The sequence below is a fragment of the Musa acuminata genome, chromosome BXJ3-1, assembly GCF_036884655.1.
Source record: "Musa acuminata AAA Group cultivar baxijiao chromosome BXJ3-1, Cavendish_Baxijiao_AAA, whole genome shotgun sequence".
NCBI classification, from domain to species: Eukaryota; Viridiplantae; Streptophyta; class Magnoliopsida; order Zingiberales; family Musaceae; genus Musa; species Musa acuminata.
The window spans coordinates 8,815,604-8,833,897 of record NC_088349.1 but is presented as its reverse complement, the minus strand read 5'-3'; the positions used below and the strand labels follow the sequence as shown (position 1 = coordinate 8,833,897).

Below are 18,294 nucleotides of genomic sequence, written 5' to 3'. Positions count from 1 at the left end.
TGGAATGTACCACAAAGTTACTCAAAAAGATATATGGTTATTCTTTCTTAATTTAGATTATTTTTGCTAAGATTATACTAAATTTAAATTTATTTCAAACTTAAAAACTCTAATATATTTTTTATTCTTTAAAAATTTTTAAAGTTTTTCTGATAATTTTACCATATCATCGGTATGCTCAAACATATTGATGTACGATACATCGATACATCTCGATACATATCATACCGATGGCTAGTTGGTATATCGGTACATACCGAGAAAATGAGTCTTGATTCAGTACTAATTAAGAATTATAATTTCATATCGAGATAATCTATCGATCCTTGGTCAAACTAGTTTGTACTGATCGATAATGATATAATGTGTCTTGATAAATCGATATATATCAAGGAGAATGAAGAGGAGACAATAAAGGATGAGGAGGGATGAGAATGAAGAGAAAAGAAATTGAGGTAGTGGATGAGGAATAAGAATAAGAAAAGGAGTTCGATGACGAGTAAGAGGAGTGGAGGCAGAGGAGCCAGTAGTGAGAAATCGCAAGCCTCTATACTTGAACTGCACAATTTGGATTGGTCCATGTATTTTTCAGTGGTCGGACCAGTACACACGATCAAACTTTTATCGAACTGGTTGAGATTTCAATCCTTGGCACTAACAACCTGATGGTCCTAATTAAGTCTACCAACTTTGACTCTATCGGCAACACGTATATTTACTCTACTGATAGCTGTTAGAGTTGTATACATTATTGTCTTTTGCTTAGCTAATTTCATCTATTTTGATGCAAACATGTAGGTTATTAGTGATAATTGAGAAAACTAAATGATAGGCAGTTTCTCATACCTAAGCTTCCTATGCAGCATATAATTATAAACGAATCTAAAATTTTGGATTAATTATAAAATATCCTTTATAATTAGTTATATTTAGTATTTCGATTACTATACTTTTAAAAGTTAGGATGGCAATGTAACTTTCAATACTTTATTTTCATAAGTGTAAGGATCCCAATGTAACTTTCAAAAGTATAAGATCGAGATGCTAAAGATAGTTAATTACAGGGAATAATATATAATTAATCTTAAATTTTTAGTTTAAACCTATGGAGTTGCAAAGCGGATGGAATGCAATCAAGAACCTCCTTAGATGATTTTTTTATTATTTGTTCTTGGTGGATATCTATTTTATATTCCTAATCTCCAAAAATATAGAAGATTTATCCTGTTAAGTAATTAAAGTTTACAAGACTATTGGAATATTCAGAAGACAGTTTCAGAACCTAAATAAAATCCTCTAGCAATCTAGTGAATATTAACAATCTTCTTGCATTGCCACTTAAATCACTAGAAAACATACTTCTTCCTTCATTAATCAATCATACATCTTATATCCACTCATCTATATTATCCTGTTAAGTAATTAAAGTTTAAAACAATGAACCAGATTTCAAAAAGCATGATCACTTTTCAAGGGAAAGTGGCCATAAAAGACCCTTAAGCAATGGCTCCCTGCCACGACTTAACCACAATGAAGATATTTGATTCTTTGAAAGATAAGATAAAATGGTTTCCAAGTTTCAATAAGACCAACCAACCAACAAATTTCTTACACTCTTGTAATTTGCATAATTGTTTTGAAAAAAAAATTGTTAGGACACACTATTTGAGGTAATATGTTCACAAAAAAAAAATATATATCAAATACAAAAAATGATATTTGTATGATGAATAAGGCCAACTATATCGTAAAATAAAAGTCGTTATTTAGAAGCACATAAATATTTATAGTATCAATAATATGATTATGCTTTGAAACTTTTATTGTATCAATATTATATTATCCTCTATAATTAGTTACTTTTTGTATTTCGATATCTATACTTTTAAGAGTTACATTCAGATTTCTATATTTACAAAAACGAAACATTTAAACCCATTGTTCTAATAAAACTATTCTCTCTTGATATTTAACCCTATAAAATTATATTTTTAACCTTGTATAGAAATATCAATGTTTCACTTTAGTAAGTATAGAGATCCCAATATAACTTTTGAAATTGTAAGTATCGAAATATTAAAGGGGGCTAATTACAAGGAGTAATATGTAATTAGCTCAACATATTTATCTCTTCAAACTTTTTATGTCAGGATAAATATTTATTTCGTGCCTATTAGAAATAAGTCAAGACACATAAAAAAAAAAAAAAAACATCTAGAATGACTAAAAATGGTATGGGCTACGGAGATGAGGCTACGTAATCATCTAAGCAATGATATGGAAAGAAGCCAAAGGTTCCTAAACGAGAATTGAACTACTTAATGAAAACACTAAACATGTTATCCCGGTATCAATTCAAATGAGAATGAAGATCCTACAAAGCAAAAAATACGGAACAATCAGAAAAAAAAAATCAAGTATTTGCGAACATAGATCCAATCATGTATATGAAAGTAACAGAGCATTTAGGAAACAGGGAAAGGAAGCAGACATATGTGTAAGCAAGCAATCCAAGAATTTGTAGTGCTATATATAATTGGAATACTCTGAAAGAAACAAGATAAGCATCAATGAAGCATAGGAATGGGTCAATCAACAGCACATGAAAAGTCTGCAAACAAACAAAAAAGAAATCTCAAACCATCCAATTTACTTAGTCGTTGAAGGTTGAAGACAGGTAAAGCACTAGTAGAACGAATGCAACAGAGGAATAAAAACATGAACTCACGAGATGCGATACGCTCTGGACTTGCAACCATCCGACTGAACCCAACGAGACGGACTGCTGCGCCTGGAATCAATAGTCACCACGGAAATTTGCCGAATAACAGTGTTCCAAAAGATCACCAAGAGTAAACAATGTGATCGCGAGAGTTCCGACCGCCGAAAACAACGATTTAGTTCAACAAGATCCACTCACCAGACGAGACCGGAGCTTCGAGAGCCCCGCAAGGCTCCGGAAGAACAGCATTGATCAGGATATACCCTATGAAGGGCAAACTTCACATCAATTCAACATAGAAGGACGAGAGGGTTTCAAGAAACAGAAGGAAACGATAAAAAAAAAAAAGGAAAATGTTAAAAGTTTAATCCTCCGAACAACATCCGAGAGATCATCTCCAGAATCACATGCAAAGAATCGAGAAGGAAAGAGACAAATGATCCGATCGAGAGTTAGGGTTTTCCGCAGAAGAAAGAAGCGATCGTGGAGAGTAGAGCGAAAGAGGGGAAGAGTGATCTCACCGACAGAAGAGCGCGAAAGGCGAGAAAGGGCGATTCAAAAGCAGTTCTCGCTATATATATATATATATATAACACCACCCGGGAAGAACGGTAGTGTATTCATTTAAAGCGACCACTTACCCGTCTCTGATTCGCTGCATCTGTGGGGCTCACATGACGGAAGCTTTCGAGGTGGCGCGAGGATAGCAAAACAACGATCTCCACTGTGGTTTGAGGGTTTTTAGACGCTTGATCGGACGGCTGAGAGAGTCTTGAAGACCGTTGATCGTAAACAGAGCGATGCAAGGGAGGGACGCCAGCCGTCCGATGTGAGTACGAAACGGAGCGCACCAATAGACTAGAGCGGTCGAGATGGACCAGGCCATTAGGAAAAAATGCCCGGTTCATCATACCGTATCTAACAGTAAGAGGAACCGAGGCAAGCCGGCCCAATAGAGTGGAGTACATGGAACGCTGTGGGCCGTGTGAGCCCAACAATAGACCGGAGCAGTCAAGATGGACCGGCTCATTATATCGCATCTTACAGTAAGATGGTCCGGACCGGCCCATTGGAAAGGGAAGCTAAGCCCATTAGAGATATACTATTGCCTACAGGTGATAAACGAGACAATGAAATGAAAGAAGGGCAAAAAGGTAAATATATAATAAATTAATTACCTATGTATTTATATTAAATTTGATGATTATATTTGTAACCAAATCGATTTTACTCAAATCTAAATCAAGCATGCCAAGAAAAATAATGCTGATATTATTGTTATTATTTAATAATGTCACAAACTATGATGATTAATTTACCTACACACCAAAATTCGACTCGATTGCCTTTTTTTTTTCCCTTTAATTCGAATCAATCTTAAATATAATTTTAGTGTAGCCAAAACTATTTTCGATGATAAGAAATACTTAGATACTGACTAAAAAATCAATCATTTCAAATGCAAAAAGAAAAAAAAAGGCTAAAACTTTTGTTTTTGCACGAACAAATTGTTTATGAAATAAGAAAAAAATCTTAAAATTAAATAAGTATTTTTTTAAAACTAAATAATATATTTTGATTCGAGTTCATCATCGTAGTGTCGGGATGGTATGACGATTTAGTAAGAACCCATATAACATAGAGAAAGATGATACGAAGCTTAAAGTAATATGAGATTTAAATAAGGATAGCTACAAGTTATTCCGTGTGAATAGTTTTGTGAAATCGAGTGTTACTTGACCGATGTATCGAGATGACGACGAGATGTTTAAATAGGAATTACGTTTGTAATGACATGGCATTCAAGTGCGTAGGAGATATTAAAGATATAAATAAAATATTTTGGAATTATTGGTTGACAACTATCATAATCTGCATTGGAATTAAAGGAGGCGTAAGCCTCATCTCATGTAACACTTACGCAAGATGGGTTACTACCTAGACACCACAACCACAGCATTCCATGTCTTCTTCAGCCACTGTCACCATCATTGACTATTGCAATCCAATGCATCATCATCATCATCGTCATCATCATCATTATCTTAATCACAATAGCTTGTCCATGTGACTTATCGAATTAGGAAGGGCCACTTACATGCCCAAAGTCAAGTGGATTCAATGTACCATATTAAACTCAGATGCAGCTCATAAGTACTGTTCTTTTCTTCTTTGATTAATAACATATTTATTTTTTAAAAGGTAAATGATAAAGATAAGATTTGAGCTTTAATCTTGCGATATATATTTAAAATCTTTATCAGTTAAATTAATTAGCACCTTTATTAACAGCATATTACCACAAGTATCTCATTATCAACGTCAATTAGATGATGTGGATACAGCTTGTAACAAATTGTAGTAGTTGTAGTTTTGGAGAGCTGTATAGTTGAAATCTCTCTCTCTCTCTCTCTCTCTCTCTCTCTCAGTATCAACTGGTGCAGTGCACATAGATGCCAATAGATTTCAGCATCAACAACTTGTTAGAATGAACAAAGCAGTGTTAGGTACAAACTTGAAGTGTAAGGATCAAGGTAAAGGAAAGAAAACTCATGGATGACGCTAGCAAACAGACTTTATGTTATGTTGTATTATCGTTAACTTATAATTAACTTTTTGATTTAGTTGCATAAGTCTATTATCATTAACTTATAATTAAATATCTTGTATAATATCTTGATTAGTTTCATATTAAGTGAATGAGATTAAGATTAATATATTATTATTAATTTTAGCTTAAATATTTTGATTTCAACTAAAAGAAATTGATAGACTAATTAACCCATCGGATTGTGACATCCTAAATTAGGTTTAACAAATTAATAAATATAATCTGAATGTATTTGATATGATTACTACTCTTTATTTTGATCATCAGGCATCCAAGAGCTTCTTCAGTATAAACCTCTAGATCTGGACATACTTATCTTGGGAGAAAAAGAGAAAAGGAAAAAGGACTAGAATGCCTAACAGAAACTATACATGAATCCATCATGAAAACCAAACACACAAAATCCATCAAAGGGCAGCATGTTTTACTTCAACTAGATAATGAAGTACTTGTGGTTGATGATTTAATTAATATGTTGTGATCCTTGTTTGCTGAGATGCTGCATTGGTGAGGGAATATGAACTACAGTGATAGTAAAACAAGGACAGATGAAAGCATTGGAGAGTCCTGAGAGATGTTTTTTATTTGAAATCATGACTCTACTTTAATCTGTCATATATTAAGAGTCATGATTCACCGAGATAGGAACTGTTTTGTTGGTGAACCTTTACGCGATGGTCAAGGTGTCGTCATGGCTCGATCCAAGTCCTGGATGCGCAAGATTGCTCACGTGGATGCTCAGATAACGTCGACGTCAGGTCGGGTTAGGTCCAAGCATCGTCTCCCGAGCGTGGTTCTCCCTCGACGGGTTGCTACTGCTTCGTTGCCAGTTCCTGCATAAAGGTCGAGGTCGGGAGAGAGATTTCTTAACTCAACCCCTCCGAAGTTCAAATCAGTATCGTGGAGTTAATGGGAGTTGAGTGTCCTCCTCTCATGATTAAAGAGGGTTAGTTTTTATACCTGCAATGATGAGTTGGTCGTACAGGGTCAATTAGCTACAGTCGACTTCTTGGACGACCGACTTAAGCTTTTGTGCGAGCGTCGATTGACCTGCATGGATCGACATCACGCGACGTCGCCCCGAACTTTCCAGGATAACTATACCGTGATGATGTCGTTCATACGAAGGGGATGACGAGCGATTGCCCGTCATGTGTGTGCTACGCGCCATATCGGACTTGAAGTTCCATGCCTGCATCATCGTATTTGTTTACCTGCGTCCACGGTTTGGACGACACCAAAATGTGCCGTATCATGCTTAACATTGTCTCGTGACTCGATTAGAAAGGAAGTTGGACTATGATAGAAGCATGAATGGTAAAATGGTGTCTTTCAGTTGCCATAACACTTGCAGCAAACTGAGAGATGTTTGCCGTATTAGTTTTATTCTCTCTCTCTCTCTCTTCATTCTTGTGAAGTTGATACTTGTTTTCTTTTGTTCCAATCGTCTCCTCCTCTTTTTACCTTTCTTCTTCTCCTCATATTATTAGTATTGCTGCCTCCAACTTGCCTCAATGTATAAATTCCCCATTACCTCTCATTCTTCCTCCCACTCTCTCTCTCTCTCTCTCTCTCTCTCTCACTCTCTGGACATCATGAAGGAAGCAGATATAGATCGGCCAGCCTTATTGACGCCGAGCAAGGATTCACATGTGATGTCGAAGCTGAAACCCAAGATCAGAATAGTGCACCTGTTCGCGCCGGAGATCATAAAGACAGACGCCGAGAACTTCCGAGAGCTCGTGCAACGACTCACCGGCAAACCCACGAAGGCAATAGCCAGCAAGAAGAAGAAGAAGAAGAAGAAGGCGTCGCCGCCGACGACTACCGATGAAGCAGACCGGAGATCCGTGCGCGGTGGCCACAGGGACTTGATGCATGAGAGAGTGAAGGAGGAGACAAGTATCGAGCTGTCGGAGGACGACATCGCCGGCTTCTTTAGTGAGCTGGGAGCTGCAGAACGTTTCTTTGGGGACCCGATCGGTGACTCCCCGTTGCTGCCTGTGGGTGCTTCTTTCACGTGACGGAGTGTAGTCTGTGGTAAATGAATGCCTGCTTCCAATGAAGACTGAAAGCCTTAGTTTAGAGGATTGGATTTGCAGATTAATTGGAGTTATAATGGTCTCTTCTTATTATTTCTTGGGTCGATCATAAAGGCGGAGCACATCCTCTTTTCCTAATCTATTTTCCCCACCTTTGTTTACTGTGAATACAAAGATTTCTTTCATTAATTGTTCCACCTTCTCTCTCTCTCTCTCTCTCTCTCTCTCTTAACATCCTAGGATCTGATTTTAGAGGCAAGATTGTTGTTGTTTGGCTACATGGAATCCATCTGGATATGATTTCTGGACCTGTAATAAGTTTATTGAATGCACATAATTTGATATGAGGAGAGACAAATGTGGGAGTTCAAATCAGATGCAATTCATGAATCCAACTTCAACAAATTCATTTGAACCATCCTCTTTGGTCATTCATTTTTGCCATTTCACCTTTCTTAAGATACTGAGATCACCTTGTGAATGAATTATTTACTAGCTTCAAGGATGATCAAAGATATAAGTTCATATGTCCTATATCTCACTGCCTAAAGAAAAACTGGTGAAAATGCAATTATTCATCCCACATTACATGGAAATGAACTTGAAAAAAAGGATGATTAATGTTTCTAGTACCCAAATCACCAAGCATCTCTCCATCTGACCATCAACTGATTGAATTAGTATCCTATGACAAAGAATGCAGTTCAGTTGAGTAGATAAACATACCTGACTGATTGAATTAGTATTCTATGACAAAGAATGCCAGTTCATTTGAGTTGATAAACATACCTGACACGCACGATTAATGATCATTCACACACATGAAAATTGCAGCAATTGGTGTGAGTGATCATCGCTAGTAACTCAAATCAGAGTTTTTGAAATGGTTGTTATCCACTGTGCATGTAATGTCTCGACAAACAAATAATATTTGCAGGACAAGGAGAACAAAGCACTTGTGAGAGTTTACAGTGGATCGGCCTGATAAAAGTATTGCATTAGTGTGTATGTGGATTCGGGGTGGGTGCAGTAGAGGAATTCTGGTGCAGGATGGTGGATCCATACCAACTCAGGGACAATGGTTAACTTTCATACTCTGACATCATGGAGTCTGTCGCGGACGATGCTGGAGACCCTTCCAATCTTGTAAGAACATCAGGAGCTCCAGCAGAATCTCTCGTTATCTGAAGCAAACACTGTGTCAGAAGGCTAAAATTGAATCCGTATCAGAGTATCACAGTCAACATGGACAAACATTTATCCCACCACATTCCATAAGACCAAGAGTATTTTAGTTTCATATGAAGATAAATGCAGAAAAACAATAAATTACCTTCAGGTTTATTAGTTCCATCGGAAAAGAAGAATGCATAAGAGGAAAAGAGAAGACAAATTTCGTGACAGAAAAGATAGATTTCTGGAATCTTCATACTAATAGTCAAGTGATAGTATCACATTCTCTGTCTTTTGACTTAAAACGTGAAAACTACTATGCTATCACAGCAAGACTGAATATAGTTCATTTGCGAAACATTGTGAAAGAAACGCAGACAGAGTAAGCTAGCTGAATGTGTTCAAGATTACCATATGAAACTCACAAGAACTCCAATCCTGAAAAAAATGGATAAACTAAAGAGCATAACCATATTTTATGGACTTTAAAACAATCACCAAGGATTAACTGCATTAGTCAGACCATAAAGCTACAGAAAGTTTACGGCCTAAATGAACTGCATATAAACAGCAATGTTTGTCACGCAATGCTTGATAAATTCAGGTTTTGCTTTCACTAGAAAATTAGCATCAGCTAATTTATTTGTTTGCTAACAAATGAAAGTTGCAGGTCCACGGCATTTATTTAAGATATTCGAAATAATATTTATTTTCATGCATTACAAGCAGAACTTAATTTCATACCAATATTTCTTCATCCAAGTAGGAAATCATGAACATTCTCTCAAAAGCACCACCTGAAGGAAGCAGAAAAATGAGCTTAGCACCTGCAATTTAATTAACTAAAATAGTACAAACATTCCATTAAAACATTTTAACATGAATAAATATCAGGTACATACAGGTTTCTTTGGCTTAGCACATGGAAATTTGAACAAATAAATGCAGGCATATTAGATGAACCAAAGGATGGAATATTAAAAATAAAATAAAATGGTAAGAGGTATCCTTAAGTACCAGCAAATAAATTAATTACAGAACCAACGAAAAATAATTCGATGGCATGCAAATCATGCCAAAAAATTCTGAACATGTTCACACTATTGGACAAGTTGTAGCATTAATACAAGTGAACACTGAATGACCATATCCGAACAATGTGCTTCTGCTTAACAGACAGAACAGTCTATCACAGTCATCCTATCACTTCCAGTATAGGACTAAACAAGGTTCGCAATACCGTACCGTACCGATGTTTCGATTTGGGCTCAGTATCGGTACGGTACGGTATACCGAGCGGTACACCCAGGTGTACCGAGCGATATACTCAGGTGTGCCGAGTACTGTAGCTCTGCTACAGTGCACTCGGACCGGTAACAGACGGTCCACGTATCGGCAACCTATCAGACCGGTATGTACCGCCCGTACTGAGCGGTACAGTTCGGTACTGCAGACCATGGGACTAAATCAAAGTGTCACACTAGTGATCTTTGTAAAAATGACCAAGAAACTAAAATTTCATCAAATTTGGCCCCAGCGCTTTGAGTGAAGCCTGAAATTGGGTTCCAAATAACAATAAAGCTGACCTGGTGCGTATTTTTGTTTGTGGCTAAGAGAACTTTGTCATAGGTCCTGTTGGGCTGATCGGGTGCCAATGTGTATGATCGATCTTGCTACATGTGTGAATGGCAAAGGTCTTGGATGTTTATAATAATACCACTAAGCAGTAGCTCCTAATTAAGTGTTTTGGACCAGATCCTATATCACAAAATTGGCACTAAGTTAACCCAGAAAACATCTAACCTTTTGTTTCAAATTCTCTGTACTCTGTCAAATTTAACAATTGAGAAAATGTACAATTTTGGCATATCTGTATAACAGATTCAAATCGAACTGTAGTTACTTAGTGAAATTTTCAGTCCATTTGCAAAGGCATCCTTAATTGGTGCAGGAAGTTGCTGCAAAGCAGTGGTTGCTTGTCCAACAACGCCCTTCAACTGTTCTGGTACAGCCTCTTGACTAACTGTGGGTGTTTCCAATGTCCCCTCAACATACTCTTCTTTCATCCGGGTAGGACCCTCTAATGACAATTTGGTTGTCAGGAGAAACTTGCTTTCTATCTGCATCCAAGATAATACATGTCATTTTGCAAGTGGAATTGATAATCCAGCTGCAGAACAATGCAGTTAACAGGCACAAATTCTAGAAAATGTTAATAGTTCACAGGCATACACTAGCACAAGGGCCTGAAAGCAATCTTAGTAATTAACTATTAACAATATAATGATTTCATCAATAAGTTGTGCCATTGAAAGCATCAATGAGTGATTTAAAAGGTAACATTCCTGCTAAATCAGCATATTAATCAATCAGAAACAACTAAATACTAAGTGCATATGATTAACAAGGATAAAGCTGTTGCTGAAGAAGATGTATCCCTGCCCTGAGAGTAGGATATGTTCTAAGATGAATGTAAGATCTGTTCAATAAACAACATCAGATATAACTTGTCTACACTCAGAAGTATTAGAAAATTGGTGTCACGTTACAACTGAGGTCAATGAGAAAAAGAAAATATACTCCACACCTTAAATGGTACAGAGGATATAGTAAACAAGAACAAAAAGAATTAGCATCTAAAATATTTTAGTATATTTCGGTAAATAAAAGTTGGCACTTACTATGGAGACTTTCGTCATGTGAGAGATGCTTGACTAACCATTTCCAAATGCAAATACAAATTTGGTATATCAACTAATCAATAAGCCAAACTTTCACATAAGAATGACAACAAGCAACAACCCTATTTCATGGGGCCAAAACAGGAACTCTGCTAAGTAATTTAATCATATTAAGCTTTTAAACTTTCATGTTACATCCTTGACCTGCTAAAGATTTCTCCTTCTCCTCCACAGAACCATTTGACTGAGAGTTGACGGTGTATCATTTAGCTTACTTGCATGAACAAAAGAAATGCAGGCGAACATATCTCATACGTTGTATCCTGCAGACATCAGTGCATACTAAAACTTGAAATATCTTAATAACAAATAAAGTTGTCATTTGGGCTTACAGAGTTCAAAAACCTAAGGTTTGCTGTGATTTTTGAGTATCCATCCTTTAACAGCATATCCATTCCCAATAAATTGGCTAAAGTTGCAGGTGATCTCCTGAAAGAAACACATTCACATTAGATAAAGCAACTAGGAAGTTTTCATCATTATCTATATTGTTCCGAAAGGCCCTGGTTCTACTAAGTGGCTATAGATGCATCCAAAACCAAAAACTGATTGCTTCTACATGGCATTAAAACCAAATGGTCTGCACACAATTAGCTCCTTTATGCGGATGACCCAAAAAATGTTTAAGCCACCATTCATGTGAAGCTGCGGGGAAATATTTTAAAGAAAGAGATCCCTACTGAAACAGAAATCTTGCAGCAAATGATGCAGGGCTACCAGCACTAAACCATTCGAAGTTCCACCGGCCTTCCAGAAAGGGTGATCTGCAAATTGAATAGACAACAAATATAAAGACGTAGCAGAAACAGAATCTTGATTTACCACCTAAGAAACTAGTAAAAACTATTTCAGATTAAATTTAAAATCCTAGTTGCTTTAGTGCATATGGGCAAGAGATTGATACGCAGCCCACAGCCAACCACCTCTCAAAGTGATAAACAAATTTGTCGATCCATTCCAAACATCACAAATGATATAAAATTGATTTTTTACAACTGTTGCATACTCTCTTAATGAGTAAACATACGTTGTGGGACGGGCAGTGGGATTTAGTCGCTCAAGACTGACAATCCTCTCGTTAACATCAATCAGCTGCAGCTCTGTTGTCTGTCCACTGATCAATGATTGGAAGCCCCCAGCATCCTTGAACTGAAATAATAGTTTTGCGGAACAAAACAGAAAAGCCAAATACCAAAACTAATTAATAGAAAAATCCGTTCCCACATTGGCATAATATAAATAGCTTTTCCAAAAGATAAAGCAATGCAAAATGAGGAATTATAAGTGTACCAAAATCTGCCAAGAAATTAGGACATTCTACAATTCTAAGAGTAAAGCAACAACCAGAAGAACGATACACCAATACTAAAGGAATTCTTAATGAACAGAAAGAGAACGGAGTCCAGTGAGCTAAAAAATTCTGCAGCAAAAGAGGTTAAAAGGTCATAATTTGAAGAGAAGCATTTTGATGCAACTCGACAATTCTATCCGAAACCTCAAAAGAGATGGAACTTTCACCGAATTTTATCCCATTCCGCTAAACGAAGCATAATCCACATGCCATACTGTAGGAATCAAGCAGTCAGCGAGCTTCAACCATCTATAAGCAGTAATTAGAGAGAGAGGCTCACGGCGAGGAGCAGAGATTCCTTGGCGGAGAGCCGCTCCATCTCTCTGGCGTAGGCAGCGGAGGGGCCCTGGAAAGTCTGCTGCTGCACCATGGCCGTCCATCGCCCGGGGCCACGTCGGTGCCGCCGGAGGCTGAGACCGGCGTCGCGTCGGCTCTTCTCCGGCAACGGCGACGGAGAAAGAGAGGGGAGACGAAGAGGAGAGATCGCGGGTCGAATGCTGCCGAGCGTCATGGCGGCGGCCATGGATGATTCGAGGAGAACACAAGCGAAGAGAGGAGACCGAACCCCAAGAATCTAGCCTTTCTTTTCCGGCACGAATACGATTGAATCCCATCATCCGGGTGGAGGGAGGTGACGATCGATGTGCCGAGGGTAATGTCGTCAATGGCAAAATAACCCAGGAATATGTGTGGCTTGGATTAACGCGAGTATGCATCTGTTGTGTCAAATGACTAAAACACCCCCATCGATGCTACGCCACGCCAGTTACTGCTACCGCTCGACCGACGGTTGTCGCCTTGTAAAGCAAAGAAATGATTCGCAGGAACAACAATAATGTTGATGAAATATAATAATAAATATTGCTTATAATTAGTATCAGAACAAGTCTTAAATAATTATAAATAAAAAACTTTTAAATGGGTTGAACTGAGAACTTTATGATAGTATGATAAAATTTTATCCACTAAAATTAATTAACCATTCATTGGCTTACTAAATTAATTTTCGACATATAGAATTAGATAATTTTGGGAAACACTCAGAAATATTGATTATTAAATTACTACCATGTATTGATTATTAATACTAAAATATTAGATGCTGAAACAGCTGCTCAATTTAATGCTTTGAAGACGAGGAAGATATTTTTCATAATACAGCATCTTACTGTGTCATACAAATAATTCTGGAAAAGATGGGAATCAATATATATACTTCCATGTCAACAGTGCTCTTGCATGAGATCACAAACATCAATTGGGTCATCTATTTCAGCTAAAATTGGATCAGTTGTCAATGACAAAAGAAAAGAGACGTGTGTGTGAAGCGTGCATTAAAGATCCGGAGGTTTCAGGGAGATCCCCTCACCATGTTTCCAACGTCCAGTATTGTGGCATCAAACCATTACATAAGAAAAGATTAAAGAGCACCGATCTAAATGAGACATTAACATTAGTGCTGGGTATTAGTATCATCCTCAGATGAGGAGATAAGTTGTACTATGTGGCTTTCCTCGCAAGGTTCCGATAACATGTTTGTTTCTTTAATAACACAACGTATAACAACATGAAGCAAAAGAAGTCCAGAATTTAACTGCCTTTATGATGGCAATTCCGTCTTTGGATTCTTAGACTCGTACAACTTGGAGCAGCGATTTCTCCATTCCGATATCCATTTCTAAGCAATTCGGATTTAACTGCTGCTCAGCCACCTATGTGTATCATAGGCCTGTTTGTTGTCTTTGCTAGGTCAAACATCCCAGCATGTGCAGCTTTCTTTCTCTTAACCTGATCAGAAGGCAACTAGACTAGTAAGACCAATGTAACTAATCTAAAATTGGAACACTAAACCAAGTCGGTGAATTACACATTAGTTTCTACGTCTTCATGATAAATCCTGCAACAAAACATTCTCACATTATGAAGGATACAACCTCCGACGGCAGATTCAATATGCAGAATACCCTGCAAATGATACTGGTAAAAGCTATTCTTCTACAGGAGATATCAACAAGCTCCAACCAACTCAAGGGAGAACACAATGAACGATCAGAATCTATACATACCGCAGCTCCAATGATCTCCTTCAGCCCAAGGTCATCCACGCCAGCACGAATTGGATCTCTTAAGCTTACCTATAGATGTAACAGAACACAAAATTAATCTCTGGTGGAAATTGGGGTTGCTAAGGGAAAAACATAGAACACAAAAGGGTACCCATTTTGACAATTTGAATTAGCAAGATGGAAATGGGACAACCTTTAGAACATTTTTCCATGTTCTTATTAAGCTTTCTAGATCTGAATAAATTTTAAGAAAACACATTGACCCCATCACTAGACTAACTAGATTGATCTAATTAACGTATCAAATATCAATCAGATCGGTTTATACTCAAACCAGTATTTAGTGGTCAAACCAAGGATGAGTCTCAACTATATACACCACAAGGTGTCTGCATTCAATCTTTTATTATTATTATTTTTTCAGCGACACCGAGTAGTACTAGGTACTCCTCTCCTCTATTAGTCTGATCAGTTGCACAAACTGGTGCAGAACCAAAATTTAAAACCTTGTATCTAGTATAAATTGACTTATCAATGTCATGCCACTCATCCTCTTGCAGAACCACATTATTTCCTGCTATGTGCTACAGAATATCCTTATTACTTTTGAAAAAAAATTGCCACCTCATGTTGCAACAATTGAACGAACGTTTGAAGTCTTAAACAATAATAGTGGCATCTTTTATATCATTTTCTTTCCTTGAAATCAAAATGTCACCCCTTGTTTGGTAAAAGTCAAATAGAACAGAACGTTGGTACATTCTGCAAGTCAAACTTGTTAAATATGAAAAGAAAAAAGATTTGATTTTACCCTCTAACGCGTAGATACTTATAATCGTACAAACAAGATCTTAGTAGAGACTCAGTGGCTACCCATAACATGCATTTTGCATGATATGAACTTGCATTTGATGGTTTAATTAAAATTACTACGATTCCAGACTAGAAGATAAAATACTATTACCATTCAATTGAAGAAAAACCCTAAGTAAATGTTGGAAAAAAAATAACATGGATACAAATCTGCTGAACTGAATGCAGATTAAATTTGAGAAAAATATCTTGAAGACCATTAAAGATAGAAACGTAGAAATTACTACCAGGAGACAGGCAAAGAATAAATTGATAACATACCTCTGCTGGACCAAATAGACATACTTTGAAGTTGCCATCAGCTAAGAGCCTCAATCTATTGCAACCAGCACAAAAATGCTCAGTCATTGATGTGATAAATGAGACTGTCCCACGATGACCTTCAACAATGAAATTTTTTGCTGTATCTGCAGGGTGATCCTTAAGCCTCTGTACATTTTTAAAACGTTGTCGCTGCATGGAATGCAACAAAACAGTAAACAACATCATGCAAGATGGACAACAAAGAAGGCACCTGTATATAATGGGATACAAACATATGTTCTTATAGGTATTCATAGTTGTTGTTGTTATCTGGCAGAGTTCTACCTTACCACTCTATCCAGCATCTCCGCATAAGGAACTAGCTTTTTGACATTCCAAACATTCCCATCAAATGGCATGAACTCAATAAATCGAACGTTGATTGGCTTCTCTCTCGTCATCTCTACAAAATCGCAGATCTCATCATCGTTTAATCCACGCATTACAACACAGTTTATCTGATAAAAGAAAAAAGGCAATCATTTCAGGTGGTTATGTAGAGGAAGGGTATCACATAAGAGAATAGTCAAGACAGATTCTAGGGAAGACAACGGACGATATCCAACAAAAAGGAGCATACCTTAACAGGATTGTATCCAAGTTCTATTGCAGCATCTATTGACTCCATGACTCTTTCATGACCCTTTCGTCTGGTCATGAATTCAAACTTTGCTGGGACCAATGTGTCCAAACTAATGTTTATCGCATTAACACCACACTCTTTCAACTTTGGAAGCTTCTTCGTGAGAACAATCCCATTGGTGGTCATAGCAAGTGTTTTTAAACCTTTTAAGTTGGAAAGACTCAAGCATATATCTTCTATATCTTTCCTAATTGTAGGTTCTCCACCTGTCAACCTAATTTTATCCACCCCAGACGTCACAAAGAGATTTGCAAGCCGAACGATTTCATCGTGAGAAAGAAGCTGAGAGTTAGGTGTGAGTTCAACACCTTCTGCTGGCATGCAATAGTGACACCTGAGGTTGCAACGCTCCGTCAACGAGATCCTCAAGTAATTGTGGAACCTCCCAAATGAATCAATTAGCATATCGGATGCAAGATTATCTTTATCCTTTGGCAACGCTTCAGACAAGACAGCACACGAAGTTGCAGAAGCCATGGACCTGGAACAGCTTGGAGCACCGACACTCGGACAGCAGCCTTTGATTCTGCCAGATGAGCCATAGGAATCTGATAAACAACCAAATCTGCATCTAGAACCGTCAACCTGGTCAAATAACAATAAGCAGTCAAGCCGTTATGTAAACTTTCTGTTCACCAGTTGCATCTCATGCTCTATGTATCAGGTCATTTTAAAGCCGCATCGGAAGTCAACAATGAGTTGCTGTTCACCCCCAAATCATAAAAAAGAGGGAGCTTCTAAATTTTTTATGCAAAGCTGATTACACATAAATTGAGACAAGCCAACACCGATCCGTCCAGCTCTCAAGAAACTCTTGACATAGTTACCACCAATTGTATCACAAACTTGCAAGACAAATTGAATAATGGAAAAGGGCAAAAGCATTTGCATACGAATTATCCTCAAAGCCCAGAATTTATCTTATATTTTAGCTCATAACCAGGTTCTCCAACAACTATCCCTTATCTTATACGGTCAACATCCAAAAGTCAAAATGAGATCGCAAAATTACCGAAAAATAGGCCCTCCGAGAACGCAGGCATCCTTGGAGGAGCTCCCGGACGCAACCCCGCATGTTCACCTAAACAGGATCCGATCAAATAACAAGATGAAGCAAGATCATCTACGGGAATTCACGCAAACAAAAAATCGAACAGGTAGCAGGCGAATCATCCGGTCCCCGAATGCTGCCACGGGATCGAATCCAAATCAAAGCAACCACAAGAAAAAGATGAACAAGGATCCGCCGACCGACCTACCTCTCGGTCGGAACCTTGGTTCCCTCGATGAATCAGAACATGGAGACAGGGTTAGCGACAGGAATCGAAAGAGAAATGATTTGGAGTCGTAGGAGGAGACGCGCCGGCCGTTGGCAGAGACGAAGAGGGATATCTCGTTCAACACGTCTTCTCGACGGCCTCCTCCTATTTATCGCATTACATATTTATCCTCCCGGAGTTATGGAAATAACATATTCACCCTTATAATCTCTTATTACAACACGTATTATTATAATCAAAGATGTAGATTAATCACAATGTTATACTTAACGAATTATATTAATATGAATAATGCGATAGGAAGATGCATGCAATGACGTACGATTCCATTAATGTTTTATGACTCTCCTATCGTCATCTCCACCTCACATGTCTATGCTTTTCTCTGGATTATTTTGTTTTATTTCATTTTCAGAACACGATTTATCAGCGTACTGCAAGTAGTGAAACTACCATAAGAAAAGGATGCTGGGGCGGAGTCTGACCGTT

At 37.6% G+C, this 18,294-nt stretch overlaps 3 protein-coding genes across 10 annotated transcripts; 1 reads left to right on the top strand and 2 right to left on the bottom strand.

Annotated features, from left to right (window-relative positions):
- Nucleotides 1-6,928: 6,928 nt before the first annotated feature.
- On the top strand, nt 6,929-7,357 carry LOC135628392 (VQ motif-containing protein 17-like). The gene has a single exon (XM_065135016.1). It carries the CDS (start codon nt 6,929-6,931, stop codon nt 7,355-7,357), a length of 429 nt encoding a protein of 142 aa, XP_064991088.1.
- An 878-nt stretch (nt 7,358-8,235) lies between these two features.
- On the bottom strand, nt 8,236-13,281 carry LOC135628960 (probable plastid-lipid-associated protein 13, chloroplastic). Of its 2 annotated transcripts, XM_065136005.1 has the most exons (7): nt 12,921-13,273; nt 12,317-12,438; nt 11,970-12,053; nt 11,622-11,718; nt 10,452-10,668; nt 9,293-9,345; nt 8,236-8,559 (listed from the first exon to the last, which is right to left on the bottom strand). In XM_065136005.1, exons 1-7 carry the CDS (start codon nt 13,161-13,163, stop codon nt 8,458-8,460), a joined length of 918 nt encoding a protein of 305 aa, XP_064992077.1. In that variant the 5' UTR covers nt 13,164-13,273; the 3' UTR covers nt 8,236-8,457. The 2 variants fall into 2 exon arrangements, 1 of the variants encoding a protein (XP_064992077.1); XR_010493113.1 differs by lacking the exon at nt 8,236-8,559 and having other exon boundaries at nt 10,352-10,668; nt 12,921-13,281.
- A 795-nt stretch (nt 13,282-14,076) lies between these two features.
- LOC135628959 (GTP 3',8-cyclase, mitochondrial-like) lies at nt 14,077-17,967 on the bottom strand. Of its 7 annotated transcripts, XM_065136004.1 has the most exons (8): nt 17,785-17,964; nt 17,538-17,606; nt 16,463-17,110; nt 16,173-16,340; nt 15,841-16,032; nt 14,707-14,775; nt 14,508-14,537; nt 14,077-14,428 (listed from the first exon to the last, which is right to left on the bottom strand). In XM_065136004.1, exons 2-7 carry the CDS (start codon nt 17,598-17,600, stop codon nt 14,526-14,528), a joined length of 1,152 nt encoding a protein of 383 aa, XP_064992076.1. In that variant the 5' UTR covers nt 17,601-17,606; nt 17,785-17,964; the 3' UTR covers nt 14,077-14,428; nt 14,508-14,525. The 7 variants fall into 7 exon arrangements, 6 of the variants coding, with proteins under 6 accessions (XP_064992076.1, XP_064992072.1, XP_064992075.1 ...); XM_065136000.1 differs by having other exon boundaries at nt 14,508-14,775; nt 17,785-17,966; XM_065136003.1 differs by having other exon boundaries at nt 14,077-14,537.
- Nucleotides 17,968-18,294: the final 327 nt, after the last annotated feature.

Bases quoted from the DNA above. Each gene is read 5' to 3' on its own strand.
- LOC135628960 (XM_065136005.1), bottom strand. From the start codon at position 13,163: ATGGCCGCCGCCATGACGCTCGGCAGCATTCGACCCGCGATCTCTCCT. The intron at 12,439-12,920 runs GTGAGCCTCTCT...CTATTATTTCAG, and splicing joins AGGAATCTCTGCTCCTCGCC to TTCAAGGATGCTGGGGGCTT. The intron at 12,054-12,316 runs GTATGTTTACTC...TTCAATTTGCAG, and splicing joins CCCACTGCCCGTCCCACAAC to ATCACCCTTTCTGGAAGGCC.
- LOC135628392 (XM_065135016.1), top strand. From the start codon at position 6,929: ATGAAGGAAGCAGATATAGATCGGCCAGCCTTATTGACGCCGAGCAAG.
- LOC135628959 (XM_065136001.1), bottom strand. From the start codon at position 17,600: ATGCGGGGTTGCGTCCGGGAGCTCCTCCAAGGATGCCTGCGTTCTCGG. The intron at 17,111-17,537 runs GTAATTTTGCGA...TTATTTGACCAG, and splicing joins CTCGGAGGGCCTATTTTTCG to GTTGACGGTTCTAGATGCAG. The intron at 16,341-16,462 runs GTATGCTCCTTT...TTCTTTTATCAG, and splicing joins TTGGATACAATCCTGTTAAG to ATAAACTGTGTTGTAATGCG.